Below are 27,734 nucleotides of genomic sequence, written 5' to 3' on the forward strand. Positions count from 1 at the left end.
AACAAAGCTAAAAAATTCCAATTAAATAAGACAATACAATATAAAACACTTCACTTTGAGAGTGTGGGTCCGAATACCCCGTGGAACCCGAACCTCCGAATACCCCGTGGAACTCGAACCTAATCAGTACCAGATTTTGTACTTTACTTAGCAAGTGTAACCCCAAATATAACGTTCATGAAAGGCACTGTGTATTCATCCATGTAGATTAAGTCTCTGAATATATATAATTTTGATTAAAGAAAATATATTTATCTAAATTACAAAGGAGGTGAGGTGACGTGAAAGTGGGTTTAGCGTCGTGCTTGAGAATATTTCGCTCATATGACGACGTAAATTACAAAGGAGCCCAAGTGAGATGAGAGATCCAGAAAAGATGCGATCTAGACTTGCTTCATGAAGGGCTTTGGCTGAGGAAATCTAGACTGGCTGCTTCATGAAGGGCTTTGGTTGAGGAAATCTAGACTTGCTTCATGAAGTCTTTGGCTGGGGAAATCTAGACTTGCTTCATGAAGTGCTTTGGCTGAGGAAATCTAGACTTGCTTCATGAAAGGGCTTTGGCTGAGTGAAGTCTGGACTTAACTTCATGAAGGGCTTTGGCTGAGGAAATCTAGACCATACCATGAAGGGCTTTGGCTGAGGAAGTCTGGACTTGCTTCACGAAGGGCTTTTGGAAAATAGTTTGGAGATCTTGAAAACCTGCTTCATGAAGGGCTTTGGCTGAGAAATCTAGAGATATGCTTCATGAAGCGAACAAAGCTAAAACATTCCAATTAAATAAGACAATACAATATAAAACACTTCACTTTGAGAGTGTGGGTCCGAATACCCCGTGGAACTCGAACCTAATCAGTACCAGATTTTGTACTTTACTTAGCAAGTGTAACCCCAAATATAACGTTCATGAAAGGCACTGTGTATTCATCCATGTAGATTAAGTCTCTGAATATATATAATTTTGATTAAAGAAAATATATTTATCTAAATTACAAAGGAGGTGAGGTGACGTGAAAGTGGGTTTAGCGTCGTGCTTGAGAATATTTCGCTCATATGACGACGTAAATTACAAAGGAGCCCAAGTGAGATGAGAGATCCAGAAAAAGATGCGATCTAGACTTGCTTCATGAAGGGCTTTGGCTGAGGAAATCTAGACTTGCTTCATGAAGGGCTTTGGCTGAGGAAATCTAGACTTGCTTCATGAAGTCTTTTGGCTGGGGAAATCTAGACTTGCTTCATGAAGTGCTTTGGCTGGGGAAATCTAGACTTGCTTCATGAAGGTCTTTGGCTGGGAAATCTAGACTTGCTTCATGAAGGCTTTGGCTGAGGAAATCTAGACTTGCTTCATGAAGGGCTTTGGCTGAGGAAATCTAGACTTGCTTCATGAAGGGCTTTGGCTGAGGAAATCTAGACTTGCTTCATGAAGGGCTTTGGCTGAGGAAGTCTGGACTTGCTTCACGAAGGGCTTTGGTTGTGGAGATCTTGAGTTGCTTCATGAAGGGCTTTGGCTGAGGAAATCTAGACGTGCTTCATGAAGGACTTAAGCATTGCAGAAAGGGCTGGGCGGAATGGAAGACAATGTGTTTCGGGGATTGTGACAGAGACTACCATACATGGTGATAGCGATCTAACTTTTACTGGTTGGAATTGGTCTTCTGAAGTCCATATTTGTTGTAAAAGGCAACTGGCGGGAATAGCTGGCCAAGCTGGCTGACTTAGTTGATTCATCGAATTCCAATAGCGTAGATCGATGCTCATGATATTAATCACTGGGTTATCTGGTTCCGATACGAATACTTACGGATTGCCGTCATATAGCTGGAAACTTGGTGAGTGTAATAATAAACAAACAAAATTGGCCGGGTATAGAGCCAGATGACCTATCAGACATCCGTTCTTATCTCCAGAGCACAAAGCAGCACCACCAGCTTGAGGTCAAGCTCGACGTCATTGGAATATGACGTCATAGTGATGGCTCCACTGGACGGGACGAAAGTCAATTTCATTTTTCATCACTGGTGGCCGAGCTCGCGTTTGGCCCAGCCGAAACACTGCATATGCAGAACGGAATACCTTGGAGCAAGGACCGTTTGGATCATTGATACTGTGGGGTGCCTATCACATGACTGTAAACTTGACGGTCAGACATAATTTGAATTGACAACGCTATATCCCTGACGTCCTAGACAGGGTTGTTGTACCACATTACGATGACCATCCTCTGAACACATGACCAGTCTTCATGGACATCACTGACCCGTGAAGATCCGGGGTAGAATAGGTCTTCAGCAACCCATGCTTGTCATAAAAAGGCGACTATGCTTGTCGTAAAAGGCGACTAACGGGATCGGGTGGTCAGGCTCGCTGACTTGGTTGACACATGTCATCGGTTCCCAAATGCGCAGATCGATGCTCATGCTGTTGATCACTGGATTGTCTGGGTCCAGACTCGATTATTTACAGACCGCCGCCATAAAGCTGGAATATTGCTGAGTGCGGCGTAAAACTTAACTCACTCACTCATGGACATCATTGCCAGGCCATTTCGTGCAAGTGCCTTTGGTGATTTCTTACGTCAAGAAAACGGAAGCAATTCTGCCTCAGCCCGCCAGGAATCCAGATCTCAATCCCACAGAACATCTTTAGGACGTTATAGAATACGCCGGTGATATCCTCCAGTACAAAATCTTGGAGCAAGCCCTCCGGCCAAGAACGGAATGCAATATCTCAACGTCAAATGTCACGTTTCATGCAGTCATTGAGGGGGAGGGTGGGGGATGTTATTGTGGACATGGGCGGAGGCTTCACCAGGTATTGACATCATGCTCGGGCATTGATACTTGCATGGTTTCTGTGAATCACATATAGTGTATTTAATATCTATGTAGACCCGTTCAAACATCTTAAAAAGATGCATACATCCACGTCAAATATAGGCCACAAAAACATTTCCGGAATTTTCTGCTATAAGGCAGAGTTCATAGTAAGGTTCGACAAGATCATACACAGGTGCTTATGAATCACTATAACAAAGTGAAGATCTGACATATATAGATAGCCAAGATAGTAAGGATATACGCACACGCGCGCGCACACACACACACAGGAAGGGAGAGGCGGCATGCACAGAGAGAGAGACACACAAAGAGAGAGGGGGGAGAGAGAGGGGGAGGTAGGGAGAGAGAGAAAGAGGGGAGGTGCACACAGAGAGGGAGAGGCATGCACACAGACACACACATACACAACATCCCTGTCGGTCGGTCTTTTCATAACAAAAATTCAAGCATTTAGCCGAATAATTTGATTTATGACACAGCGGACATTGTAACTGCACATAAAGCCGAATTTGTAATCAGCTGATGTATAGATTGAGCAACTAATGGTAACTGCTGGGAGACGTATTAACATTGAGCTGAGAAACGAAGGCAATGTATGCGAGCGCGATCGATACAAACAGCCGAGTACGGCAGTCAGGCAGTAAGAGCGTGATCGCAGTAGTCGGCCGTCGTGCACGACGTTGGAAACTCGGTCAGCCAATCGCGGACAGATTTACCGCTGTGACAGATATAAATCGGAAGATGCAGTCATGGAGAACGACCCAGTATCAAATATAGACACATATTGTAATAGAGGCCAAGGGTGAATAAATAAAACGGGCAATGAAACTGCATAATGATTATGATTATGATCTCAAGCACGTAAACTGTTATAATTTCCCGTTGATTACCATATTACTATATATTATGATATGGAAATATACAATGCACAATGTAGCATGTGTCTAGTGTTATGGCAAAGCTGAAGGTCACATCTTGCACAGTGAGACCCCGTGAATCCGGACACCTGTATCCTCCCATGGGAATTACTGGTGGGGAAATAGTGAGTGAGTGAGTGAGTTTAGTTTTACGCCACTTTTAGCAATATTCCAGCAATATCACGGCGGCGGACACCAGAAATGGGCTTCACACATTGTACCCATGTGAGGAATCGAACCCGGGTCTTCGGCTTGACGAACGAACGCTTTAACCACTAGGTTACCCCATCGACCCTGGTAGGGAAATAAGTACTAGACATCATGGTCCACTGGATGGAGTGTCTGCCGGAGTCGGTACTCCGATCCCCATCCTGTTTACTAAAACTCGTTAAAATAAGGTACATGTTGTTTCTCTGCCTGGCGCAAGGAGTGTAGGGAATAAAGCAAGGATTGGTCAGATGGAGGTCAGTGCAGTGTGCCCAGGTGGGCTGGTCTCGCTCAACTGCAGCATGGTATCTCATTTGGCAAGTAGTATAAAACGGTATTGGTCAATATCAGTACATTCTTCATCCTAAGTGCGAGGGTCATATTTGGTAATGGTGTAATTGCCTGTTTTCTTTCCTCGTTCTATTGAGTGAGTGAGTGAGTGAATGTGGTTTTCGCCGCTTTTAGCAATATTCCAGCAATAGCACGGCGGGGGCACCAGAAATGAGCTTCACACACTGTACCTATGTGGGGAATCGAACCCGGGTCATCTACGTGACGAGCATAGGCATTAACCACTCGGCTACCCCACTGCCCCTGTTGAGTTTGGGGTAGTAAACGCAAACGTTGATTGTTTCAAAAACAATGTACAACGTTGAGCGAGCGCGTTTGGCACAAAACTGTATGCACTCACTCTCCGAGCGGGCCACAAGACACATTTGTGGTTAGAAAATCGAGTAAAATTACCAAAAACTGAAGATGATAACGAGGGGGACATGTGTAGATAAAACAATATAAATCAAATCTAACAGTATCCTAAATAATATTAGAGGACATCCGTCAGTGGGGTTCGATTCCAACATGTATTAAGCCCACTTCTGGTATCCCCCGGTGGGGTAGCCTAGTGGTTAAAGCGTTGGCTCGTCACGCCGAAAACCCGGGTTCGAATCTCCACATGGGTACAATGTGTGAAGCCCATTTCTGGTGTCCCCCGCCGTGATGTTGCTGGAATATTGCTAAAAGCGGCGTAAAACTAAACTCAGTCAGTCAGTCTGGTATCCCCTTCCGTCATATTGTGGAATACTGCTAAAAGCGGCATAAAACCATACTTACTCACACACTCTAATCACTCCTTTATATCCATGCGTGACGATAACAAAATCTTCTGGACAGACAATTGAACAATCCCCTTTCTGGTTTCAAGACGAAGTTATAATTTGTCTCCAGCAAACCATGCATGTCTCGCTAGACGACTAACAGGATCAGGGGCAGGCTCGGAGGCTTGGATGATGCATGTCATGGTATCCCAACTGATGAATATTCATGATATCAATCATTCGATTCAAAGTCTATCGTCAAAAATATTAAATACTGCTGTAAAAACACTAAAACACTACTTAAAAACAAAAAAATGTGATGATAGCGAAGATGACGATTGCAGCTTTGATGATGTATGTTCCTTCACGAAATAGGCGTTTTGAAATCTATATCACTATATATCATTCCTTTCACCTTTTTCCAAGGTACAAATACTGGAGTAGCCAAGAGACAACGAAGACGTGTGACGTAAACGCGCCTCGGTAGAAGGTGAGCAATAGAAGCGTTAGTCAGCATGTTCTGATCACACATCGTGCACGTGAAACAGCAGTACTCCACACAGGACTCCCATCACGTGCACACTCAATGCACGTATATATACACCTCCAGCCTCTATGTCGCCTGATCAACATATTTGCCAACAGCGGCGTCACACGAAGCGGCAGTTTGCAAACATGGCTATCTGCTTTGTTGCATAACAAACTCAAAAGCGACATAATAGTGTGACCAACATCTTTGCCAATAGTGTCAGTCATAAGAAACGACAGTTTGCAAACATGGCCAAGTGAATAACAACCTCCCAAGCGATGTAAGAATGTGACCAACATCTTTGCCAACAGTGCCAGCTAAACATAGCTCTACTGTGATTGGATGTTGCGTCGTATGTAGACAGGATATCACGTGATGAATGTAAGTTGATGTCTCCTGACAACATATTCTGTTTTATGAGACTTCCCATCATTCGTGTATTCACAGCAATAACGACTTGTGTTTATAACTGTCACCATGAAGCTTGGAGATGCTCATTCAGCAGATGGAGTATCCAATGCACTGCTGTTAAAATTGCTGAATGTTGCTGGGTCGTCGTGACTCTTGTTCCTCTTCAGTCCTTTCTTAATGTCCAGGAGCGGTGGACTAGCTTAGTGGTTAAAGCGTTCGCTCGTCACGCCGAAGACCCGGGTTCGAACCCCACATGCGTACAATGTGTGAAGCCCATTTCTGGTGTCCCCCGCTGTGATATTGCTGGAATATTGCTAAAAGCGGCGTAAAACTCGGTCACTCCTAACGTGCAATCATATTCCATCAACCTGCTCTCTGCCATACGACCTTTACAAGGTCAGTATAACCTGGGTCACGGTCCACAAAACGTTCGTACATCTGATGTACCATCACTAACATATACGTCAAATGTCATCTGTCGATCCAAGTAACCCATGCACTCTTATTCTGATATATAGAAGGCATGTATGTTTCATTTCAACACACGCGGGTTTTCTCAGCTAATGATGACCAAATACAAATATCGACAACCGGAAGTGATCACGTATCCAATGTCAAGGTCACCAGAACCCCGCTATGGTAGAACAGTATCGCGTCATAATGCAGAGCCTCTGCACGGATACTCTGGTCAACCAATCAGTGCTTGCAACGGTGCAGTCTCATAAGCACTGCTCTACCCATGCTCTAAAGCCTTCAATAGAATTTATGTCAACAGATTTAAACAATGTCCTTATTACACTTCCTAAGCTGAAGAACGCGTCCCTTCAGTAGAGATGTTCTGAATATATATGAATATTGAGATTGTGATCTTATCAGACTTGTGCCAATACACTGTTCCTGAACGCAGGGAGTTCTTTTTGCACAAGAAAATACAACTCTGGTGCGCTCTGGTCACAAAACCATTGGGGATGTAAATACATACAGACCGCATTCTAATATTGGCCATTAACTGTATTCTATAAACACTGTCACTTAACTTGGTGATATATCATAGGGATAATGATTAGGATAAATATGCACTTTCCTACCAAGCAGAATGCCGAGTCCAATTCACGTGTACATGGTACATCTACTCCACAAGAACCCATCCATCCTGGTGTAGACAGAGTTACCACAAAAGGCACAGATGAATTATTTAATATTTTTTTATTTAAGTATTTTTCAAACTTTTTTCTTTGCTCTCAGACTTTATACAAAAACACCGGGCACACTTGCTCAATCGCTCGTACAATATTTACATAAATATACATACAAAACCTGAACTATGAACAATCTTCCATCCATTCTGAACACGACTGAACAAGTGTACAGATCTGTACACCGACCACAACAAAAATGCCATTCAATAAGTTTTTAGGTCAACATCACAGTGGCGGAATAATCAATTCCAGTCAATTGAGTAAAGAGTTACGTCCCCTTTCACGCACTATGTTAAGTAAACGGCCGGCTGATCGGCCAAGCACTAGGGGCACATCACATAAGTTAAGCACTTCATACAATAGCGATTGTTACAAGTCCTTTTCTCCCAATGATAATCACAAGCACTATTTTGCTATTCATTCTTCCAGTCAGATATCTGGTAGTCTTCACCTATAGTATCAAATGTGGATATCCGAAGCTGGAAGAGAGTGCTCTGCTACTGTCACCACGTGTCATGTTCACATCATCATCATCATCTATTAGGTGAGCTAGACCTAGTGTGATCCTACTCCATATTTGATCATCGAGCAAGACTAGTAACATCAGATCTTCGAAAGGAACTTTCATCGTGGGCAATCCAGTTCTTGAAAGACTTCGATCAAGGTCCCCAACAACCTTGCTCCGCTCTTAGGAAGTGTCGGAAACCGTGGTACGTTTTGTTGTCATGGCAATGGATACTGCAACCAGCGTCCATGGCAACCGTCACTGCTTGCAACACACATTCCTGAAGTCACATGCCATCTCGGCGCAGCACCATCAAAGTTCCTGGCAACATGATCAAGGTCACCTTGGACTCTATTGAAAGTATTGTAGCACAGTTAAAACTCTGGTCCTCAAAGTCAGTTATCCAGGTTGGATGTGCTGTTGGCGAACTTGAAGATGGCTCGGCCTGTGATTCGACACTCGCTCAAATCTTCATACACCTGGTTGGCATCTTCAACATTGAAAATGTTGTACAGAGGAGCACGGAGCTGCAAAAGAGAAAGGTAATCATAAATATATGTTCAGAATGTACAACATCATAAACTTTTCGGGACAAATTGCTTCAAATTATTAAAAACGAGAATGAAAGGTAACATAAGAGTAATCAAGTCATGTTTATTGTAGAGTAAATCTATTTACAATCACTGGACATTGCCGATTCATATAGCTGGTATAATGCTAAGAGCAGCAGTAAACAACAAACAAATGATGTCACACCAAATGTTCAACGTACCTCTCCCCGAGACACTGCATCAACAAGTTCTTGCAGCTGATTGAGATTTCCCTTGGGGACTCCAACGATGCTCTGCTGCTTGGCAGCGAGGGTGTTGAGGCTGATGCTAACTTCTGTCATGCTGTTGCCGCCGACGAGTATAAGACCCTCCTGAAAATAAGATCACAAGTTATGAACATTCACGTCTTCATAATGTCCATAAAATCATAATAATCATCCCAAAGTGACAAAAATCAAAATACTAAATTTTTAATTCAAATTTTACATGAATACTCACCCTATTGAGAACTTTCAGAGATCTACTCATGGTTCTTGGGGAGCTGACAAAGTCAATGATGATGTCGACACCTCCTCTGCAGGCATCAAGAGTTCTCTCCACGATGTATTCCTCATGGTCCTCTTCATTCCAGTGAATAATGTCATAACATTCGTGCTCCTGAGCTGTGAGAAGTTTATCAATGCTGTTGTCGGCCACAAATAGCTTCACATTCGAGCAGTTAGATCCCATGATGTATTGGGCAATTCGCAATGACCAGAGTCCAAGTCCACCAGCTCCGACTAGGAGGACATTGACGCAAGCTGGAAAAAACATCAAATACCTGTGGTCAATTTAAATTCTAATTTGCCTACTATTGAAAAAGTTTCAGGAAAATAATCATAAAAATTCATGCTTCGTTTACTCTTCATAACCGTTTCATGACCAAAATACACAAATTTTGTGATCAAAATTAATAATCTTTATCACGAGGATGCAAGGTTCTTTTCACTGTAAAATACTAGATACAGATGTGTTTAATGCAGTTTGATGACGGTACTTACATTTCACTTTCTGGAGTTTCTCAACGTGTGGTTTGGCGCATGTGACGGCAGCGTAAGCAGTGAGCGCACCACCGGGCAACATGGCGGCCACATCCAAGCCCATGTTCTGAGGTAGTTGAAGAATGCATCCTGAGTCTTGTACAGGGATATACTCGGCATAACCAGAACTTGCCAGACTTTCTTCAGGAAACAAGATCACTTTGTCGCCAGGAGTGTAATTGCAGTTGGGAATTGTGTTGCACACATCGTGAATAACACCGGCAATTTCATACCCTGAAACAAAAATGTTGTCACTGTAGAGTTGCTTCCCTTTGACCACTCTCCGTCTCTAAGGCTTCTTCAATGCAGTTTGAAAAGCCTTTCGAACAAGCGAACTAGTAGCTATTGTCTAATTCTACATCTAAGTGTTAACTAGTAAATACTGTCGAGTTAATTTCAGCATGGTGTAACATCAGCCAAAATCAATTTCTCTCGCCTCAACCACCAAATTAATTTTTATAAATTCAAAATAGTTACTAATTGAAACAGAAAATCCACAAACTATAATATTAACTTTAATTTTCTTTATTCAATCTTATTTTCCCTTCCTCTTGTACAACGAACTTTTACATTCCCTGGGCACAGATTACTACAGTGTGTTTAGATTTCCCTCATTACTAATTTATTTCAATTTTCCCACTTAAAATGTGACCAGGTGAAATGTCAGTAACAGTTCATGCTTATTGCCATATTTTTTTCATACAACATAATAAATTTTGAAAAAGACTATAGTAAATCTGGTAGATAACAGCAGAATTGAAAGCGATCAGAATTACCCCCAATCATTAACATCGCTACAATCGTAAGGCTGTGAGAGGATTGAGAAGCATTGGTTTAGCTGAAGTGCACACCTGGATATAGTGAAGTGTCTCTTATACCTGGAAAACGAGGTCGGATTCCCCGTTTCTTCATCTGACCCTCGTTATAACACGCTCCGGCATAGCAAACCTGTGGAAGAAAACAACACCAATATAGAAGTCTATTTAACAAAATTTCAATACAAACCCGATTTGAAATAAATGTAACGTGATCACAAATATATTCAGGTTTTTACTTCTAAAACAGATGTATTCAAATGAATTCAAGTATTTACCTTTACTAGAACGCCACCTTTCGGCGTCTCCGGTACAGCCATTGTTGATGAAACTTCGGCGAACGGGCCACCCATCTGAGACGAAGACATGCCCAGTTGCTGGGACATGTTCTCTCTCTTCATGACTTGCACTTCGTTTCTGTTGAGTTCGTTGTCCAACATCTTGATATATCTGAGGAACAAGTAGAGGGAAGTCCACTTAAATACAAACGCCTTGTTTACAGAAACACGATACTATTGTAGTTTACAACTAAACTCGTACGAGTTTCGTCACACACAGTTTCAACGTAAACAACACGATGTCGTAAACAAAACTGCACTACGTCAACAGAGGGATTAAACTAAATGAATGAGAAACATTGTTTAGTTCACGATCTCGACTGAACTAGGTCACGAAGGACAAACGTGTTTACAACTATGGCCTTCAGCGAAATGCGTTTAATGATTGCAAACGACCTAGGTCACCAATGTCGATTAGCCAATCAGAGCTCAAGGGCGGAGTCTAGCCGCGTCTTTGTGCACGGGAAGCAATTCCAAACGCTCAGCTTTACCCCCCAGAGATAAAAAACCCATCAGAAGTTTGACAGAAACCACCATGCTCAAGGAAATAAATGGTTTCTTCTTAAAATTAGTAGAAGTGTATCAGAACACATGTCGATGTACGAAGCATAATTCAGCCTAATATGCAATCAGCTGTTGTCGAGTTCATTCACAACTCTATTTTTTGCTACTGCACAAATACAGCTTCACCGCAAAACATACAAATACTAGATTTAATCCAGACCAACTATGAACTAAAAGCACAATAGATTGACATCTCTAACAACACAACCAACCATAAATGAGGTAAATGTCTCGATCCCCAAGCGCCTGACAAGGGTCTAACATTGTATCCATGCATAAATATTCATTCACACTACAGTCCGCGAAATCATGACAATTGGTAAAGTAGGTTCTAGTATCGTAAGAACAAATAACAAAGGACTAATGTCATATCTATCAGACAAATATAACTTAACATTTCCATTCAATGTGAAACTTGCAATTGAGGCGGGGGTCATCTAACAAATTCACAGAAATTAGAATCGCGTAGTTATTCATTGAACTAATTTCAAAATCTAACGAAGATAACTCAAAATTCTCACCTTCCAAACAAGTAAAGTAAATCCTCCTAATTGTAATATCCAAAGTTCACGATGCGTCCTCTCTCCTCGCAGCGTCTCGTGGTAATGGTGCGAAATGCGGTTATCGGGCAACTATATAGGCAAACCGGGAATCACCCTTTGTCCACGTGAACGGTGGCATAAACAGCCAGATATTTGGGGTCAAGGACGTCGTGGCTACAGGTCTGATATCCGAACGGATATTTCGGAGCTGGGAATCAACACTATTGACCGAATTTATTTCCAGTAACAAAGGCGCCTTCGGCGTTAGCTGATGTTAAAAATAATATTTTCATGCGTTAGATATACCTATACCATTGCATGGCAAATGATGTGAAGGCAATGTTATTTTTCGTCTGAGCGAAATGTGTGATCGGATATGGAACATGCCTATTGCCGGTCGGGTCTCTAATTCTAATTATAGATCTCGAGTAAGCGGGGATTCCACGCAGCTATCAGCTGATCGACGGCTTCTCATTCGCCACAGAAGAGAAAATTGTGAATCACCGTGCACGCAGCATAGGTAGGCGAAACACGCCGGAAATAAATGATCAAATCTTAATTTGAGTACATCATTAAAATTCAAAATGTGGTTAAAATGTGCAGAAAGCCTTGTATATAGCGAATTAGAAACTGCCTGACCGATTTTTCTGGCGATCGATAAATCCTACCAGTACGGACGGGTGGAATTGATCGCAAGGGCACCTGTCACAGAGCGTGTTTAATCTCATTCAGAAATAACTGTATTTTGAGTAATATTTTCTCATGGAAAATTACACTCGATTTGATTCTGTCATATATAAGTTGAGTGACATCATCCTTTTTGTCTATTTCAACGATGTGATTGTGTCACGATCTAAATATAGCCCATCAGCTGATATTGATCGCCGGCTGAACATGAAGATTTCACGTGCTGCAGCAAGGGAGTTAATCCCTCTCAAACAATAACTTGTTTACTGCATTTTGACCTTCAACTGAAATGTACTTAAATGTTAAAAGTGAATTGTTACAAACAAATATTTGGCATGGTTGATAGACCGTCTTGTATGTTCATTTTTGTTGTTAGTCGTTTAACCCTACACTCAACAATGTTAGGCTATATGACGGTGGTAAGTCACATAATCCTGTGATTGACATCATGAGCACCGATGATGCACAACTGGGTTACGAGGACATGCATCAACCAGTGAGCCTGATCAACCGATTTGAGTGCATTTACATTGATGTGATCATTGTTGTAAGGATGTGATAATGATAAATCACGAAAAACATGATGATGATAAGATGATATCAGCATCTCAGTGAACCCGTGAAGATCCGGGTTAGAACTGATCTTCAGCAACCCATACTTATCGTAAGAGGCGACTAATGGGATCGGGTGGTCAGGCTCGTTGACTTGGTTGACACAAGTCATCGTATCCCAACTGCGTAGATCATGCCGTTGTTGATCACTGGATTGTCTGGTCTAGACTCGATTATTTACAGACCGCCGTATAGCTGGAATATTGCTGAGTGCGGGGTAAAAGAAACCGTCTCGTGAGTTATTACATTAAAGAGCCCTACCTCCGGGCACAGTGTGGGACATGAAGACCATGATTGGCTGTTGGAGTCTACTTTGTCAGTACAAGCTCATTCCCATCATGATAATCATGAACACAATAATTAACAGCATAATATCAGAGTTGTTAAAATAAAGATTTGATTAAGATATGATTACGCACGTTGTGAGACTATGATCAAGTCGGTGTAAATACTTCAAGGACAATACACATATATAGAATACTATAACGGTTAATTGTTTCAGGTGAGATCCCCTCGTAATTAATCGTAATTGAAGTTTCTCGGATATATCAGTCTGGATTATTACCGATTCCTAATGCAATCGTTGAGTAACCTTCAGCATGAACCAGCAGATGACGTCACGGAAATACCTGTTTCTGTCCCCGCCCACTCGCGGACAGCCCGTTGCTGACTCTCCCGTCAGACAGTGAGTAATCATTGAGGGAAGCGACATGGGCGTCGACTGTTTAACTGCCTCATTGTTATAATACGACTTTTATCATATTTGATTGAAATATTTTACATTCCATTGAAATTGTCATATTTCTTTTTTTTTGTTGATCGGTAGTCATGCCTGGGAGGGTAAATAACGGATACCTATAGTGAACATGTTTGCTTGTTTTAACGCCGCATTCAGCAATATTCCAGCTATATGGCGGCAGTCTGTAAAAAATCGAGCCTGGATCAGACAATCCAGTGATCAACAGCATGAGCATCGATCTTCATAAAGTATTGATACATAAATAGGAAATATCAAATTTCATTCTCAAATAAAATTACATCAGTTTAGGTTTCAGAATGTCTTCAATTCGTTTTATTTTTATTTTGCAGGTAGATCAACCACGGTCCTCACAGCTGGAAATTGTAAAAAGTATCAATATTCTGCTAACAAATGGACATGGTAAATATGTTTTAGTTATTCTTAATGTCGTACTGATGAAGTGTAGTTATACCAGGATTCGTCAGTTCGAATCCTAGAGTTACACCATAAATGATCTTAGGTCAGTTTCGGTTTCACTAAGTTTGTATAAAGTCAGTGCTATTTACGCCTGACCTCCCCGAAGAAAAGGGGGATCTAAGAAAAGGGGATCTACTGAAAACCTTGTCATAGTCAATCAAATTACATATTTACCCGGCTATAATGCAGATGAAATACTCAAAATATACGAAACGGCATTAAACTCAGTTCACTTTCTGACGAAGTAATCACAGAATTGTCTGGTCCATACTCGGTTATTCAAAGACTGATGTCATACAACTGTAATAGTGCTGAGCGGTGTGTTACATAACAAAGCGACACTGTTGAGTTAGTGAGTTTAGTTTTACGCCGCTTTTAGCAATATTCCAGCAATATCACGGCGAGGGACACCAGAAATGGGCTTCACACATTGTACCCATGTGGGGAATCGAACCCGGGCCTTCGGCGTGACGAGCGAACGCCTTAACCACTAGGCTACCCCACCGCTCCGACACTGTTGAAGTCATTAAACATCTCTGTTGAGAAAGAAGTAAAAACAGTTTTCATTTTTCATTTTGTTTATGGTTGAAGCATACGTTGTATTAAAAGTCTAAAGAAACCCGTACAACTCGACCTAAACAACCATTGTCCTGGCAATTGGTTCTCGTTGACCGACTTATGTGACTATAAGCAGGTGCAATATGACCATTGAGCTTATCTCGGGTTATTCTAGTCTGTATTACAGTCTCCAAACCGTTTATTTTCCTTACCCCCAGGCCGTGCTATATACATGAAGCAAGTCTAGATTTTCCAAGGTTGCTCGCCGAGTTTCTTTACAATTTGAATAAAGTTGTAGTTTCCATGAGATTTTTAAATGTATGTGTTTTCAGAGAGTAAATGTGAGTGTAGGACATTCCTTGCATCCAGGATTTGTAAGAACTTGGCTGTTAGCAACGCAAAGGTAAGGGTCTGCAACAGGTGTTATTGCGGTTATTGCTCTCTGGGTGAGGCTGTGTCGGCGATGACGTCAACACTGGCAATCCGATCGCCTGGTTACGCGGCTAACGGCAAGAAGGGTACAAGGGGTGTGAGGTGAGGTGATATGGGGTTTAACGTCGTACTTGAGAATATTTCGCTCATATGACGACGTGCATGCGTGTGTATGTGTATGTGCGGCTGCTTGTACTAGCCCAGACTGAAGCTGGTTTTATAGTGCTAGCCCACTGAGATACCATGCCGCAGTGAAGCATGAATACCCCACTCAGACACATTATACTGACTCCGAGCCGACCAGTCCTTGTTGTACCCATTAATGCCGAGCGCCAGGCAGGGACCAACAAGTACCATATTTTAACGTCTTTTGGTATGACGCGGTCGGGGATCGAACCTTAAGGGGTGTGGTTATGGAGGTGGGGGGTTTGTCACACACGCCATGGTCCACAACTGAAAGACGTTGATAGTTGTAGGTTGTAAATCCCAAATGAACTCTCTCTGTCTGACAGCTAACACGAAGAATGCACGAGATTCGTGAGATGAACATGTACACGATGCGTTCCCCCACGGAGAAAGCTCACAATTTACGGGATGGACGTGTACAATACACGTTGTCCAACCGGGAAAACACGTAATTCACCATATGAACATTAATAAAACTTAGTCTCTGAATATTTTATAATTAAGAGTGAGTGAGTGACTGAGTGAGTGTAGTTTTACGCCGCACTCCGCACTATTCCAGCTATATGGCGGCGGTTTGTAAATAATCGGGTCTGAACCAGACAATCCAGTGACCAACATCATGAACATCGATCTGCGCAAATGGGAACCGATGACATGTGTCATCCAAGACAGAGAGCCTGACCACCCGATCCCGTTAGTCGCCTCTTACGACAAGCATAGTCGCCTTTTGTGGCTATATTCTACCCCTGAAGACTATATTCTACCCCGGATCTTCACGGGTCCGATTCAGGGACTGTGAGACAGACCCCCGCATACCAGAAGAAAAGACCACGGAGGGAGGGGTAGACTAACGCTTGGTCCTGAACATATTTAATTTTGAAAGTAACAAATTAACTCATTTAAGTTGAAAATGAGCCTTAGTGAGAGGGGAAATTTTAGACTTACTTTAGGGCTTAAGCATTGCAGGTTGGTCGAGGCAGTAGAGATTATAATGTGGTTCAGTGAGTGAGTATGGTTCTACGCCGCTTCTAGCAATATTCCAGCAATATCATGGCGGGATACACCAGCAATGGGCTTCACACATTGTGCCCATGTGGGGAATCGAATCCGGGTCTTCGGCCTGACGAGCTAACGTTTTAACCACTAGGCCACACATCGCCATATATCTAGTGGTTCAGGGGCTGTGAGACAGACTAAGGGCGGGTATACCAACCGAGTTGAGGCAATGACGTCGGGTAACAGAAACGTGCTGGTATCAGCATTTTTGGCATGTTAAAGCAATTTGACACAATGGAACCTCTCTCTCCACTTGTATGCGTATATAGTACCGATCTGGATGCCGGCAACACACATTCAATTGACACACGCTCATACCATTCAGTTGTCCCTTTTGAACTCATTGTGAGAAGGTTTCACGTGACGACCCAATGTCTATTGATCTTGCGACCAAGTAACTCAATGTAGGTTCAATGTACTGTTACATTCTGCCGCCGACACCTCTGGCAATCCTACATCGTAGCAACAATGCAACAACGTAAACGGTTTCTATAACGGTACCATTTCGGCAGCGTCTAAACCTCTACGCCTACATCTACAGTCTACGTCATGTACGACTTTGGGTGCTTCTTCGTCTATTGTACGACTTCTACAATAATTGTACTATGCATTAAAACAGTGTTGGACCAGATTAAACAGCCCCTGAAACAAACTGAAAAGTCACAAGCAAGTCCCAAATACTTAGCCAAGTCACGATTTCTTCAGTTTAAAGCGAAAAGAATGTTGTGGTTGGGCTCCTTATGATAACACGTTTAAACATAACACTTTTTTAATATTTCCATATTACTGAATTAATGTTTGTCTACACGTGTTTTAAATCCATATATTTCCTATACTTCCTCATACTATTGGTGGGGCGGTGGGGTAGCCTAGTGGTTAAGGCGTTCGCTCGTCACGCTGAAGACCCGGGTTCGATTCCCACATGGGTACTATGTGTGAGGCCATATCTGTTGTACCCAGCCGTGATATTGCTGGAATATTGCAAAAAGCGGCGTAAAACCACTCACTCACTCACTCATACTACTAGTTTTGTCTGTGTCACCTCAACGACACTACCGCAGCTGCTACTACTGCCACTGCTACTTTCACTACCATTACAACTATTAAAGGGGAGGTGGGGTGGCCTTGTGGTTGAAGAGTTTTCTCGTCACGACGAAGACCCGGGTTCGATTCCCAACATGGGCACTATGTGTGAGGCCCATTTGAGGTGTCCCCCGCCGTGGTATTGCTGGTATATCGCTAAAGGAAGCGTAAAACTCGACTCGTTCACTCACTCACCACCAATAATAATACAACCACCACCAGCCACTTCTATTCTAATGATTCTGCTACTACTACTACTACTAATGCTGCTTCTTCTACTACAACTACTGCTGCAACGGCTACCACTCTAGTTTAATTTACAACCACTAGCATTCAAGTGTTGCTCTGCTATTACTACTACTACTACTACTACTACTACTACTACTACTACCCTACTACTACTACTTCTACTACTACGGCTACTACTACTCACTACCACTACTACTACTACTACTACTACTACTACTACTACTACTACTACTACTACTACTACTACTACTGCTACTACTACTACTACAACTACTTCTACTAATGCTACTTCCCGTGAAGGTCCGGTTTAGAATGAACCTTCAGTAACCCATGCTTGTCGTAAGGCTCGCTGGCTTGGTTGACACATGTCATCGGTTTCCAATTGCGCAGATCGATGTTCATGATGTTGATCACTGGATAGTCTGGTCCAGACTTGATTATTTACAGACCGCCGCCATATAGCTGGAATAATGCTGAGTGCGGCGTAAAACTACACTCACTCACTAACTGCTAATGTGCATGTTCATGTCATAAAACCGGCATCATGATCGACAACTCCCGTCATGCAGTACAACTACAACGGCTATCTGACTAGCCTCGGCAGTAACCCAAGTGTACTACCACAGAAAAGTGAATGTACAGTACACCGGATAGTCGAGGGTGGTCTCTAACCTAATACAGCACTTCCTTAAATCAAACAATAACGTAACCGAACATAACTACCTAACTACCTGACATGTAAAGTCATTATTACAACCGAAATCCGCTTTTCTTCAGAACAGTTATCAACAAGCTCTTGAAGTGTGTGAGTGAGTTTAGTTTTGCGCCGCTTTTAGCAATATTCCAGCAATATCACGGCGGGGGACACCAGAAATGGGCTTCACACATTGTACCTATGTGGGAAATCGAACCCGGGTCTACGGCGTGACGAGCGAACACTTTAACCACAAAGCTACCCCACCGCCCTAGCTCTTGAAACATATTCCTGCCACGTTGATTGACAGCTTATGATTAAACAATGCCACCGTAACGTTAGATTGATTGACAGCTGTCAATCACCTGTAGATCAGTTGTATGTTGATAGTATAACATGAAATTAACAATTCCATTGATCACTGCTTTAATATGCGTGTTGTACTGTAAACTTGAAACATAGGGGCGACTCAGCTGACTGACTGTTTGTGCCTAACGTACGCTGGAATCAATTTCTAACACGCTGTTGTCCCTGGCCCTCACTGTGATTCATTGTGACTTTAAGAGCGTGTTCATTTCATGATCAGCGGTTGAAAACGGTGACGTCATGCATGCCACGTGCGCTGGAACCACGTCTTGGGCATTCTGACCGTACCTAGCGATAGCGTGACCGGCACACACTCCCCTTTCCAACACCTCCCCCCTACTACCACCCCCTCTCTCCCGACAACCTATGAACTCCCCACCCTCAGCTCTCATAGAAGCCACACGTTTTACTTATGTAACATTTGATAAGTATTACAAAGGTATATTTGAATCCATTCAGATCCTATTGTAACAAACATTGGATAAGCCTTTACGTAGGTTCAATTATTTTATAAATATAATATACAACATACAATTTAATTAAACATGTCCCCTAATTATTATGAGCTTTTTTCAGAAAGGTCATCTTATTTCTTTTTTTTCGTGAAACACGAATGTGTTATATATACAGTAGCTGTTGATATTTGGATGATTTAAATCAATATATGTGCAAACAAATTAAAAAATCCACTTTGACGAGGTATAGTGCTATAAAAAATAGGGTGTGATAAAGGAAGCCTCAAATCCCATAACGTAGAATCGAAAGGGGGTGGGAATCGGGTGTTGAGGTAAAGGATGTTGATGGAATGGGAAATTCAGAAATATACCCTCTGTGATATGTAAGAGAGGCTATTGTCGATAAATCTCTAACTCTTACACTTTATAACAAACGTATATAATCCTGCTGACTTTTATATAGAGTTATCACCGACAGATACCCATATATGCATTTAATGTGTAATCAGATCAACCCACCATGACGTATAACGTGATATATTTCTTACACAATATTCATGTCTCCATATTATTATTCGTTTTTATACTTTATTTCATTATAGGTTGTACTTTATTTTGTTATAAGAATAGTCCACATAAGATGTATTTTAAATCCCTGGCCTCAACAATGGCCTTTGTTCGGTTCACATTTACAAATAAACTCTCCCATCACGTTCACATCGAGTGATGTCTATTTCATCATGCTATGTACAAGCGTAGGGTTTGCACGCAGGCTGAACGTGAAAATCATTCATGTATGGCGCACCTGTGGGCATGAAACACACTTGCTGGCAGCGTGATCGGCGAATGTTGCCGAAATGCAGTGACGGCACACCGCACGCGATCTGGATGGTGTGAGTCCATTGCACACACCCTTGCTATGTGATTTCTTTATACAATTCACAGTCAGTTCAAATGATTAGCATTCCCTTGTCGACGTAGAGCTATATATAACTCCATATTTCAATTCCCTTTCCCTTTGAAACGTTTTACACATGGTCTGATCTTGACATTACACGTGAGAGGTACAAGGCGGTTCAGTTGTAAGGATATATATATAAAGTTTACGCTGACGTGGAGTTATATATATATAACTCTATATTTCAATTCCCTGTCCTTTGAAACATTTCAACTACTTTTTTCAGAAAGGTCATCGTGAACTATACACGTGAGAGGTACAAGGAGGTTTAATTGTACGGATATTTATAATGCGTCCTTTTTATACCAGGCTACCCATGACAAATTTAGACTTAAAGCACTTACTATATATGTTATGTAAATATACGGTTACATCGAAGATGAATTTCTCCACTAGTGAGTGAGTGAGTTTAGTTTTACGCCGCACTCAGCAATATTTCAGCTATATGGCGGCGATCTGTAAATAATCGAGTCTGGACCAGACAATCCAGTGATCAACAGCATCAGCATCGATCTGCGTAATTGGGAACCGATGACATGTGTTAACCAAGTCAGCTAACCTGACCACCCGATCCCGTTAGTCGCCTCATACGACAAGCATGGGTTACTGAAGGCTCATTCTAACCTCGATATATTTCGTTAGATTTCACTGAAACACTTCGTATTCGTGACAAGAGTCCATTTGTCAGTGTATTTTGAACTGTATGGGGAATTCAGGGATTCATGTAAGGAAGATGGTGTTGAATTATACAATTGATTTTATGGACGAAACATAACCGACATACATGTGACTGACTGACTGACTGAGTATGGTTTTACGCCGTTTTTAGCAATATTCCAGCAATATCACGGCGGGGGACACCAGAAATGGGCTTAACACATTGTGCCCATGTGGGGAATCGAACCCGGGTCTTCGGCGTAACGAGCCAACGCGTTAACCACTAGGCTACCCCACCGCCCCGCATACATGTGACGTGATTTTATAAACACTATGTAATATGGCTGCAAATTCACTTTGACGTTTGCGTATTTTCCAAAACATTCCCAGCGATTCTAGGTTCATCGATAATGTCTCAGAATAGGGCTTCAACGAGCCCATTTTCTTGGACTCGAGTACTCGAGGGGTGAGACTCGACTCGGACCCGAGTACTCGAAATTCATACCTTTCAAGCAAACAATAGCGTAACTTGCATGACATGTGTTCCGATCACACAAGTGAACACTTACTTCATTCCGACTTTATATCGTTATGTGACTAACATTTCCCATTGGTCAGAATCAGTATTTGGATGTTTACTTGACAAATGTTTTTTTCATCGTACTTCTTGTACTGCCTGCAAAACGCAGTGATATACCGCACAGGCAGCATTTGGTTATTTTTCTCTTTTCTCTATCCAGATCAAGATACGCCCATACATTTGATTTTTTATCTTTCTCCATGTCTATCAATTGTCAAGATAGTTACCTAATCATTTTAAGAAGTGAAATTTCAAACGATGTATAATATTTACTCTCATCTGCAGACAACTAATACCATACAGCCACACCGTGTGAGGAGTAAAATATTTAATCTAGGTGTTAATAAAAACATTATCAGATGGGTTAAAGAATTCAGGGTACATAGAACTCAGTATGTCAGTGTCAGTGGCTATCAATCTTCTTTTCTCTCAACCTCTACTGCAGAACCAAATGGCTGTGTTCCTTCATCCGTACTCTTCGTTTTGTATACCAATGACTGTTACTTGTCAATATATGACTTGTTTACTGTGAAATTCGCAGATGACGCCACTGTTACTGGCCTAATTTCTGATTCTGAACATTATTATCGTCAAGGCATTGACAAAACCGTAATGACAGTTTTTTATCAAACCTTTATTCAAAGTGTGTTGACCTACAATTTTCTATGTTGGTATGGGGGTCTGTCTCATTGCAACAAAAACAAGCTTTTCAAAATTGTTAATACTGCTTGCAAAATTTCTGGGGTGTCTTTCAAGTATATTCCCTTTATCTATGAGCGCCAGATTGTCACAAAGGCAACTAAAATTAGATTTGATAGTTGACATATTTGATCTCACCATTTTGAACTACTTCCTTCTGGACGCTGCTGTCGATTACCTTCCCTCAAAACAGAGTTCGACAGTCTTTCATACCATCAAGTATTCGTGAATGCAACAAATATTTTGAATCACCATCACGTGATTACAACTAGAATTATTCAGCCTCTTTACCTATGTGGTTAATTGAATTATATCATGTCAGTTTTATTGTGTAAATAGCATTCGTTTTGAGCATGTAATTATTGTGTATATTTTTGTGAACTGTGTACATATTCATATTGAGACAGTTGGATGTATAAGAATTTCCTCCGGGATAATAAAGTTATATCTTATCTTAATATTAGACGTTAACGGCCGCTCATGCTTAGCACATGGCAGGCAGTCCGTCAACGTCAATAATTCGAGTTATCTCCCCTTTTCGAGTCCTCGAGTCCTTGAAAATGGACTCGAGTCCAGCTAAACCCGACTCGTCCTCGAGTACTCGAGTACCCGTGGAAGCCCTATCTCAGAACGAGCATTGGTGATTCGACCATACAACAACAAAACTACCGCTGATCACAATGATCACGTCTTTTTTCTTTTAAATTCAATTCTCCTAGTAAAATTTGACATTTGAATTAAGACAAACCATAAATTACGCAAAACGCAGTGAATGGTGATTTAGTAATGTGTCAAAACTGGCGAGATTTACGATGCATGTAATTTTCAGTACATTTTATCAACAATGAGCGGATGATATCATAGAAAACGAATTTCAAACAGTGTTCAAAACTGCAAATTGCATTTTTCTGCGTGATGTATTTGGATATGTACTATCGATATCAAAGTGAAGGTGGAAGAGGAGGGACATATCGTTCGATTTATGTAAGATCTTTAGTAACAAACGTAGAATGCTGGCACATTCACCGATGGCAAGCAAGATGTAGTGCATATACGTTTAAGGTTTCATGAAAAAAGATACTGTTGGAAAGGCGACCGACTCAGGTTGAATATGTTATACAATTTGGTTACGTGGTAACACTTTTAGAACAATGTATACGTTTTTTCAAACTGCAACGTCATTACAGTGTAGAACTGACCGCATAGCCAACTGACGTCCAAGCAACAGCTGGATTAAAACAGTAGCCTGCGCATCGAGACACAAGAACCACACCTATACCTGCACCACGTGAAATGGGTCTAATAAGGTCTGACGACGTCATTCGTTTATCGTTTGGGCACCAATGACACCATTTCCAAGGGACATAAGCCATGGTGTGTTTATTGTGGACATAGAACTCTTGGTAAATGTTGAAAATATGAATTGATATAACGCAAATAATAAATTAGTTACTTCTGATATATGTACGGGTTTGGATATCAAACTACTTGATAAACACTTTTTATGATGAAAAAGTGCAAGACAAAAAGGTTAATTTTCGTGTACACTTGCCCTTTAAGGTTTCGATTGTCTCATGGTGAGTGAGTATAGTTTTACGCCGCACTCAGCAATATTCCAGCTATATGGCGGCGGTCTGTAAATAATCGAGTCTGGGCCAGACAATACTGTGATCAACAGCATTAGCATCGATCTACGCATTTGGGATACAATGGCATGTGTCAGATTATTAACTCAAGAAAACAACTTGATATTGAAGAAAGTTTATACTTTCCGATATAAAAGGGCAGAGAACGGTAGTGCTTGCTGGGCACTCAAGATATTGTTGTTTTCTTACGCATTCGCAGAGGTTTGGATTCGACAGAGTGTTGGGTGGGCTGATTTATTCTTACATCGGTTCAGGCAAAGATGTGTAGACATTGAGAATCAAATCTGGCATGAAAATATTCAATCCAAACTTGAACTGTTCTTTGCTATGAAAGATCATTTTCAATACCACAACTGGGTTCGATTTATCGATGTAAATTTATTTAAATTAATATTTTAAATTTTCTTGGATCTAATCACTGTCTTCTAATTATTCTTGCAACAGTTAATTAACATGTAAGCCTATGGAAATTTCACTAATGATGACTCACTTATGGCCAACTACTGTACCTTATATGTTCGCTGCTGCATGTGTACCTCAGTTTTAAATAAAAAAGATCAGCCTCTATGTTTACATGCAAGCACATAAGCATGAGATTAAATGTGATACATATCACGCAAGAGAATTAAATTATACCTTATGGCAGTTACTCGGACAGGAGACCATATTATATGTTCTCTGCTCTCACAGTCAGATTGCTGTATATTATATACCTCAAATACCTTGGCGTGTAAATTCAAGAATGTTAAGTCAGCCGGTGTGGGACCCTAAACAACTATCATTAAAGTTAACTATCAGCGTCAAAGCAACAACAGATTTAACACCAGTAATTATATGTACCGGTTGACCCCGGTGCGAACACCCCGACTTGAGCCCGTGCAGCTAAATGTCAATCGGTGCACTACGTCAAGCGGCGATCAGCTGATGAAGGCACAGAGACGACGTGGGGAAGTGCGCACGTGGGCTGTGATGTGCAACGAGATGCTATCACGATCTTTCTCAAGATCCAAACTGCCAAATATTACAACGATGAGCTGTCAAAATGTTGCAGTACATAACACAATAAACCCCACGGAATCTGCAAGTCACGACTGCGATCGTTCCAGCTAAATTGCCAACGGCTGTGTATTTTAACTGTATGTATGAAACGTTTAATATCCTTATTCCAATGTCAAGGTCAGTCAGACTGACTTTGTGTCCACGCTTTTTCGTGTTATGATGTGCGTGATCTCAACATGTTCACGCAGACATTATTCGCTGTTGTAATTCAAGTGTAGACCTATTGGTGAAAAACATATAAAAATAAACTATAAAGTTATATTAAATGAGATAAATTTTCATCACAATATTTCAAACACGCTCAGAAACAGATTTTGAGAATCCTCAGCTACAATTAAAAAAATATTACCCATTAATTATTTACAAACTACCGTAGACTACTGCAGCTAGAGTACTGCTAAGTACAACCCAGTTTAAACAAACCAATAAAACAGCCACAAATATGTTCAGATATACCATATGTAAATTAATGCAGGTATCTATTATTGAAGACAGTCAATATGGCATTAAACAATTACACTTTTCGGATCCGAGATTGATGACGGATCCAGGATTTTTTTAAAAAAGGAAAGGGTTGGGTCGAGGGTGGATACGAAGAGCTCCCCTTCCAATTCGCAAGGCTACCCCACCGCCCCTCGCAACTTGGGTATAATTCATAATTTATGGCTAGGGGATGTGATGATCATTTCACTGGTGGTGCGGTGCGTGTGGTGAAGGGGGAGGGGGGTCAGTTTTGGACACATGTACTATGTTAGGGGGTCATTAGTTTTGTACATGACATGCACCTGGGGAGTTAATCTGTATCATAAACTGTACTTGACATGTTATTGGGAGAGGCTATGATTTTTCTGGGGATCTTTCACATTGTGTACAGGTTTCTCCTTAAAAATCATCATCGACCCCCAAGCCATGACTTATGAACAGTTCGTTAGCTGTTTGTGTGTGCGCGTATGTGTGTGATGTGTGGGTTCGAAGGCCTCAAACGCACCATGTATACCTTTACAACAGCAATCAGCATGTCACCATGTTGGTTAACTCATACATACAAACTGTCGTAAGTTTGAACACAAGTTTCAAATTGGGAGGGTGTGTGTGAGTGTGTGTGTAGGGTGGGGATGGGGGGTGGCGCTCACCCTCACCCTACCCTGCAGCCGCCACCACCCAGGTAACCCAGAAATGCATTCGTTCAAAGAAATGCCCACATGGAATGCTCAAAGCGACCGCATTGTAAATGTTGACAGACACGCACGCGTCGACTGAGTGAATATTTTAATTCGCTGCATGGTTTGCACGTGACAGTCGAGCCGGTGATATCCGCTTTATGGGACAGCCGGTGACTTCACAAGTGGTTCATGTGTGTTTCGTGCGTTGGCCTGGAAAGAGTGGTGACATATTTGACTTGACTTATACAGAAAGTTGATGACCACAAAACGTCCCCGTTTTCACAAATGAAATGTCATGTTACTGAGGATATTTTTGCACATTTAACATAATTCATACAAGTACGAGTTAGACTTACATCTGTGCTCTGAACTGAAAATATTTTACAAAAAAAGCTCAATAACAATATAATGTAAAGGGGCGCAATGAAACACTCTCCAGATTGAGGAACTGTCGTTATCAAGATATGCTAGCTGTAACACAGGGGTTTGTTTAAGCTAGGTTCTCTATCACAGACTTCGGTCTATGGTTGTAGGGATAAACAAATATAAAGTTATAAATTTTATGCTTCGCTTTAGAATAACGAGGCAATCAAAGCGTCTCTTAAGATCATTTTTTACATTCTCAATAAACATTCAATATTATGACTGGAAACTGTTCATGAACGTCATGCTACCATTTGGACGCCATGAACGGTCCTAACGTCACAACAACGACAGCTCCTTCATCAAGTGAGTGAGTGTCGTGTTACGCCGCTTTTAGCAATATTCCAGCAATATCACGACGGGGACACCAGAAATAGGCTTCTCATATTGTACCCATGTGGGGAATCGAACCCGGGTCTTCTACATAGGCTTTAACCACTAGGCTACCCCACTGCCCCTGTTTTATTGAGTTTTGGGTAGTAAAACCAACCGTTGATAGTTTCAGAAACAATGTACAACGTTGAAGAAGCGCGTTTGGCATAAAACAGTATGCACTCACTCTCCTAGAGCGGAATCAAACCCAGGATTTTGGCGAGACGAGCGAACGTTTTAAGCACTAGGCTACCCCAGCGGCTTGCGTCATTTGAAGAATTCTCACTTTCTGAACATACGTTCGATATTATAAATGGAAACTGTACCTGAACGTCTTATCCTATTCATAAAATTGTTCTCTCTTTCCAATACATGTCTGGTAACTCTGCTTCAATTTAGACGTCATGAACGTGCTTAACGCCACCACGATGACATTGCGAAATTTATCAATTTTAATCTGTGCAAACACAACAAAGTTCAATACATATTTTAATATAATTGAATACATTTATCGGAGTCAGGATGTTTACTTGACTCAGTTTTATGTCCTCCTATATCTGCGTAGATCCATGCTCATGACGTCAATCACTGGATTGTCAAAACCGATGTAAGGCATCATAATATATTTTGAGGAAGAAATCGCTTCACAATTTTAGAAACAGGAATGAATAGAAAATTAATATAATCTTCCATCCATAGTTTATAGAATTTTGTACAAATGCTCAAAACATAAGTCATTGGATAGTCTGGCCCAAATTCGATTATTCACAGACTGAAATATTGCTAAGTGTCGTATTAAACAACAAGCAAAACAAAATATTGAAATATGGTTTGGAAACAACGTTTACTGTTCAGCTGGATAATACCTTTCATGACATTGCGGATATATTATGCAAATTATAGCGGTAGTGAAATAGACATCCTTCACAGCTGGCAACCAGCCTTCATCACACTTGTTGCACGTGGTGAGCACGAGCTTTGTTCGTGGGCCGTCATGC

General features: G+C 41.4%; 1 protein-coding gene across 2 annotated transcripts; it reads right to left on the reverse strand.

Annotated features, from left to right (window-relative positions):
- Positions 1–7,179: 7,179 nt before the first annotated feature.
- LOC124268740 (probable quinone oxidoreductase) lies at positions 7,180–11,710 on the reverse strand. Of its 2 annotated transcripts, none has more exons than XM_046703768.1 (7): positions 11,565–11,710; positions 10,420–10,591; positions 10,205–10,274; positions 9,288–9,560; positions 8,746–9,047; positions 8,469–8,618; positions 7,180–8,223 (listed from the first exon to the last, which is right to left on the reverse strand). In XM_046703768.1, exons 2-7 carry the CDS (start codon positions 10,579–10,581, stop codon positions 8,092–8,094), a joined length of 1,089 nt encoding a protein of 362 aa, XP_046559724.1. In that variant the 5' UTR covers positions 10,582–10,591; positions 11,565–11,710; the 3' UTR covers positions 7,180–8,091. The 2 variants fall into 2 exon arrangements, with proteins under 2 accessions (XP_046559724.1, XP_046559723.1); XM_046703767.1 differs by having other exon boundaries at positions 10,178–10,274.
- Between the last annotated feature and the right edge of the window lie 16,024 nt (positions 11,711–27,734).

This window comes from Haliotis rubra, unplaced genomic scaffold, assembly GCF_003918875.1.
Source record: "Haliotis rubra isolate DU_JTF1 unplaced genomic scaffold, ASM391887v1 Scf14, whole genome shotgun sequence".
Classification (NCBI taxonomy): Eukaryota; Metazoa; Mollusca; class Gastropoda; order Lepetellida; family Haliotidae; genus Haliotis; species Haliotis rubra.

What these genes read in the sequence shown, in the direction of transcription:
- LOC124268740 (XM_046703767.1), bottom strand. Translation starts at nt 10,581, where the DNA reads ATGTTGGACAACGAACTCAACAGAAACGAAGTGCAAGTCATGAAGAGA. An exon ending in AAGGTGGCGTTCTAGTAAAG is followed by an intron (nt 10,275 to 10,419) that starts GTAAATACTTGA and finishes TTTCTTCCACAG; the next exon opens with GTTTGCTATGCCGGAGCGTG. An exon ending in AGACACTTCACTATATCCAG is followed by an intron (nt 9,561 to 10,177) that starts GTGTGCACTTCA and finishes TTTTTGTTTCAG; the next exon opens with GGTATGAAATTGCCGGTGTT.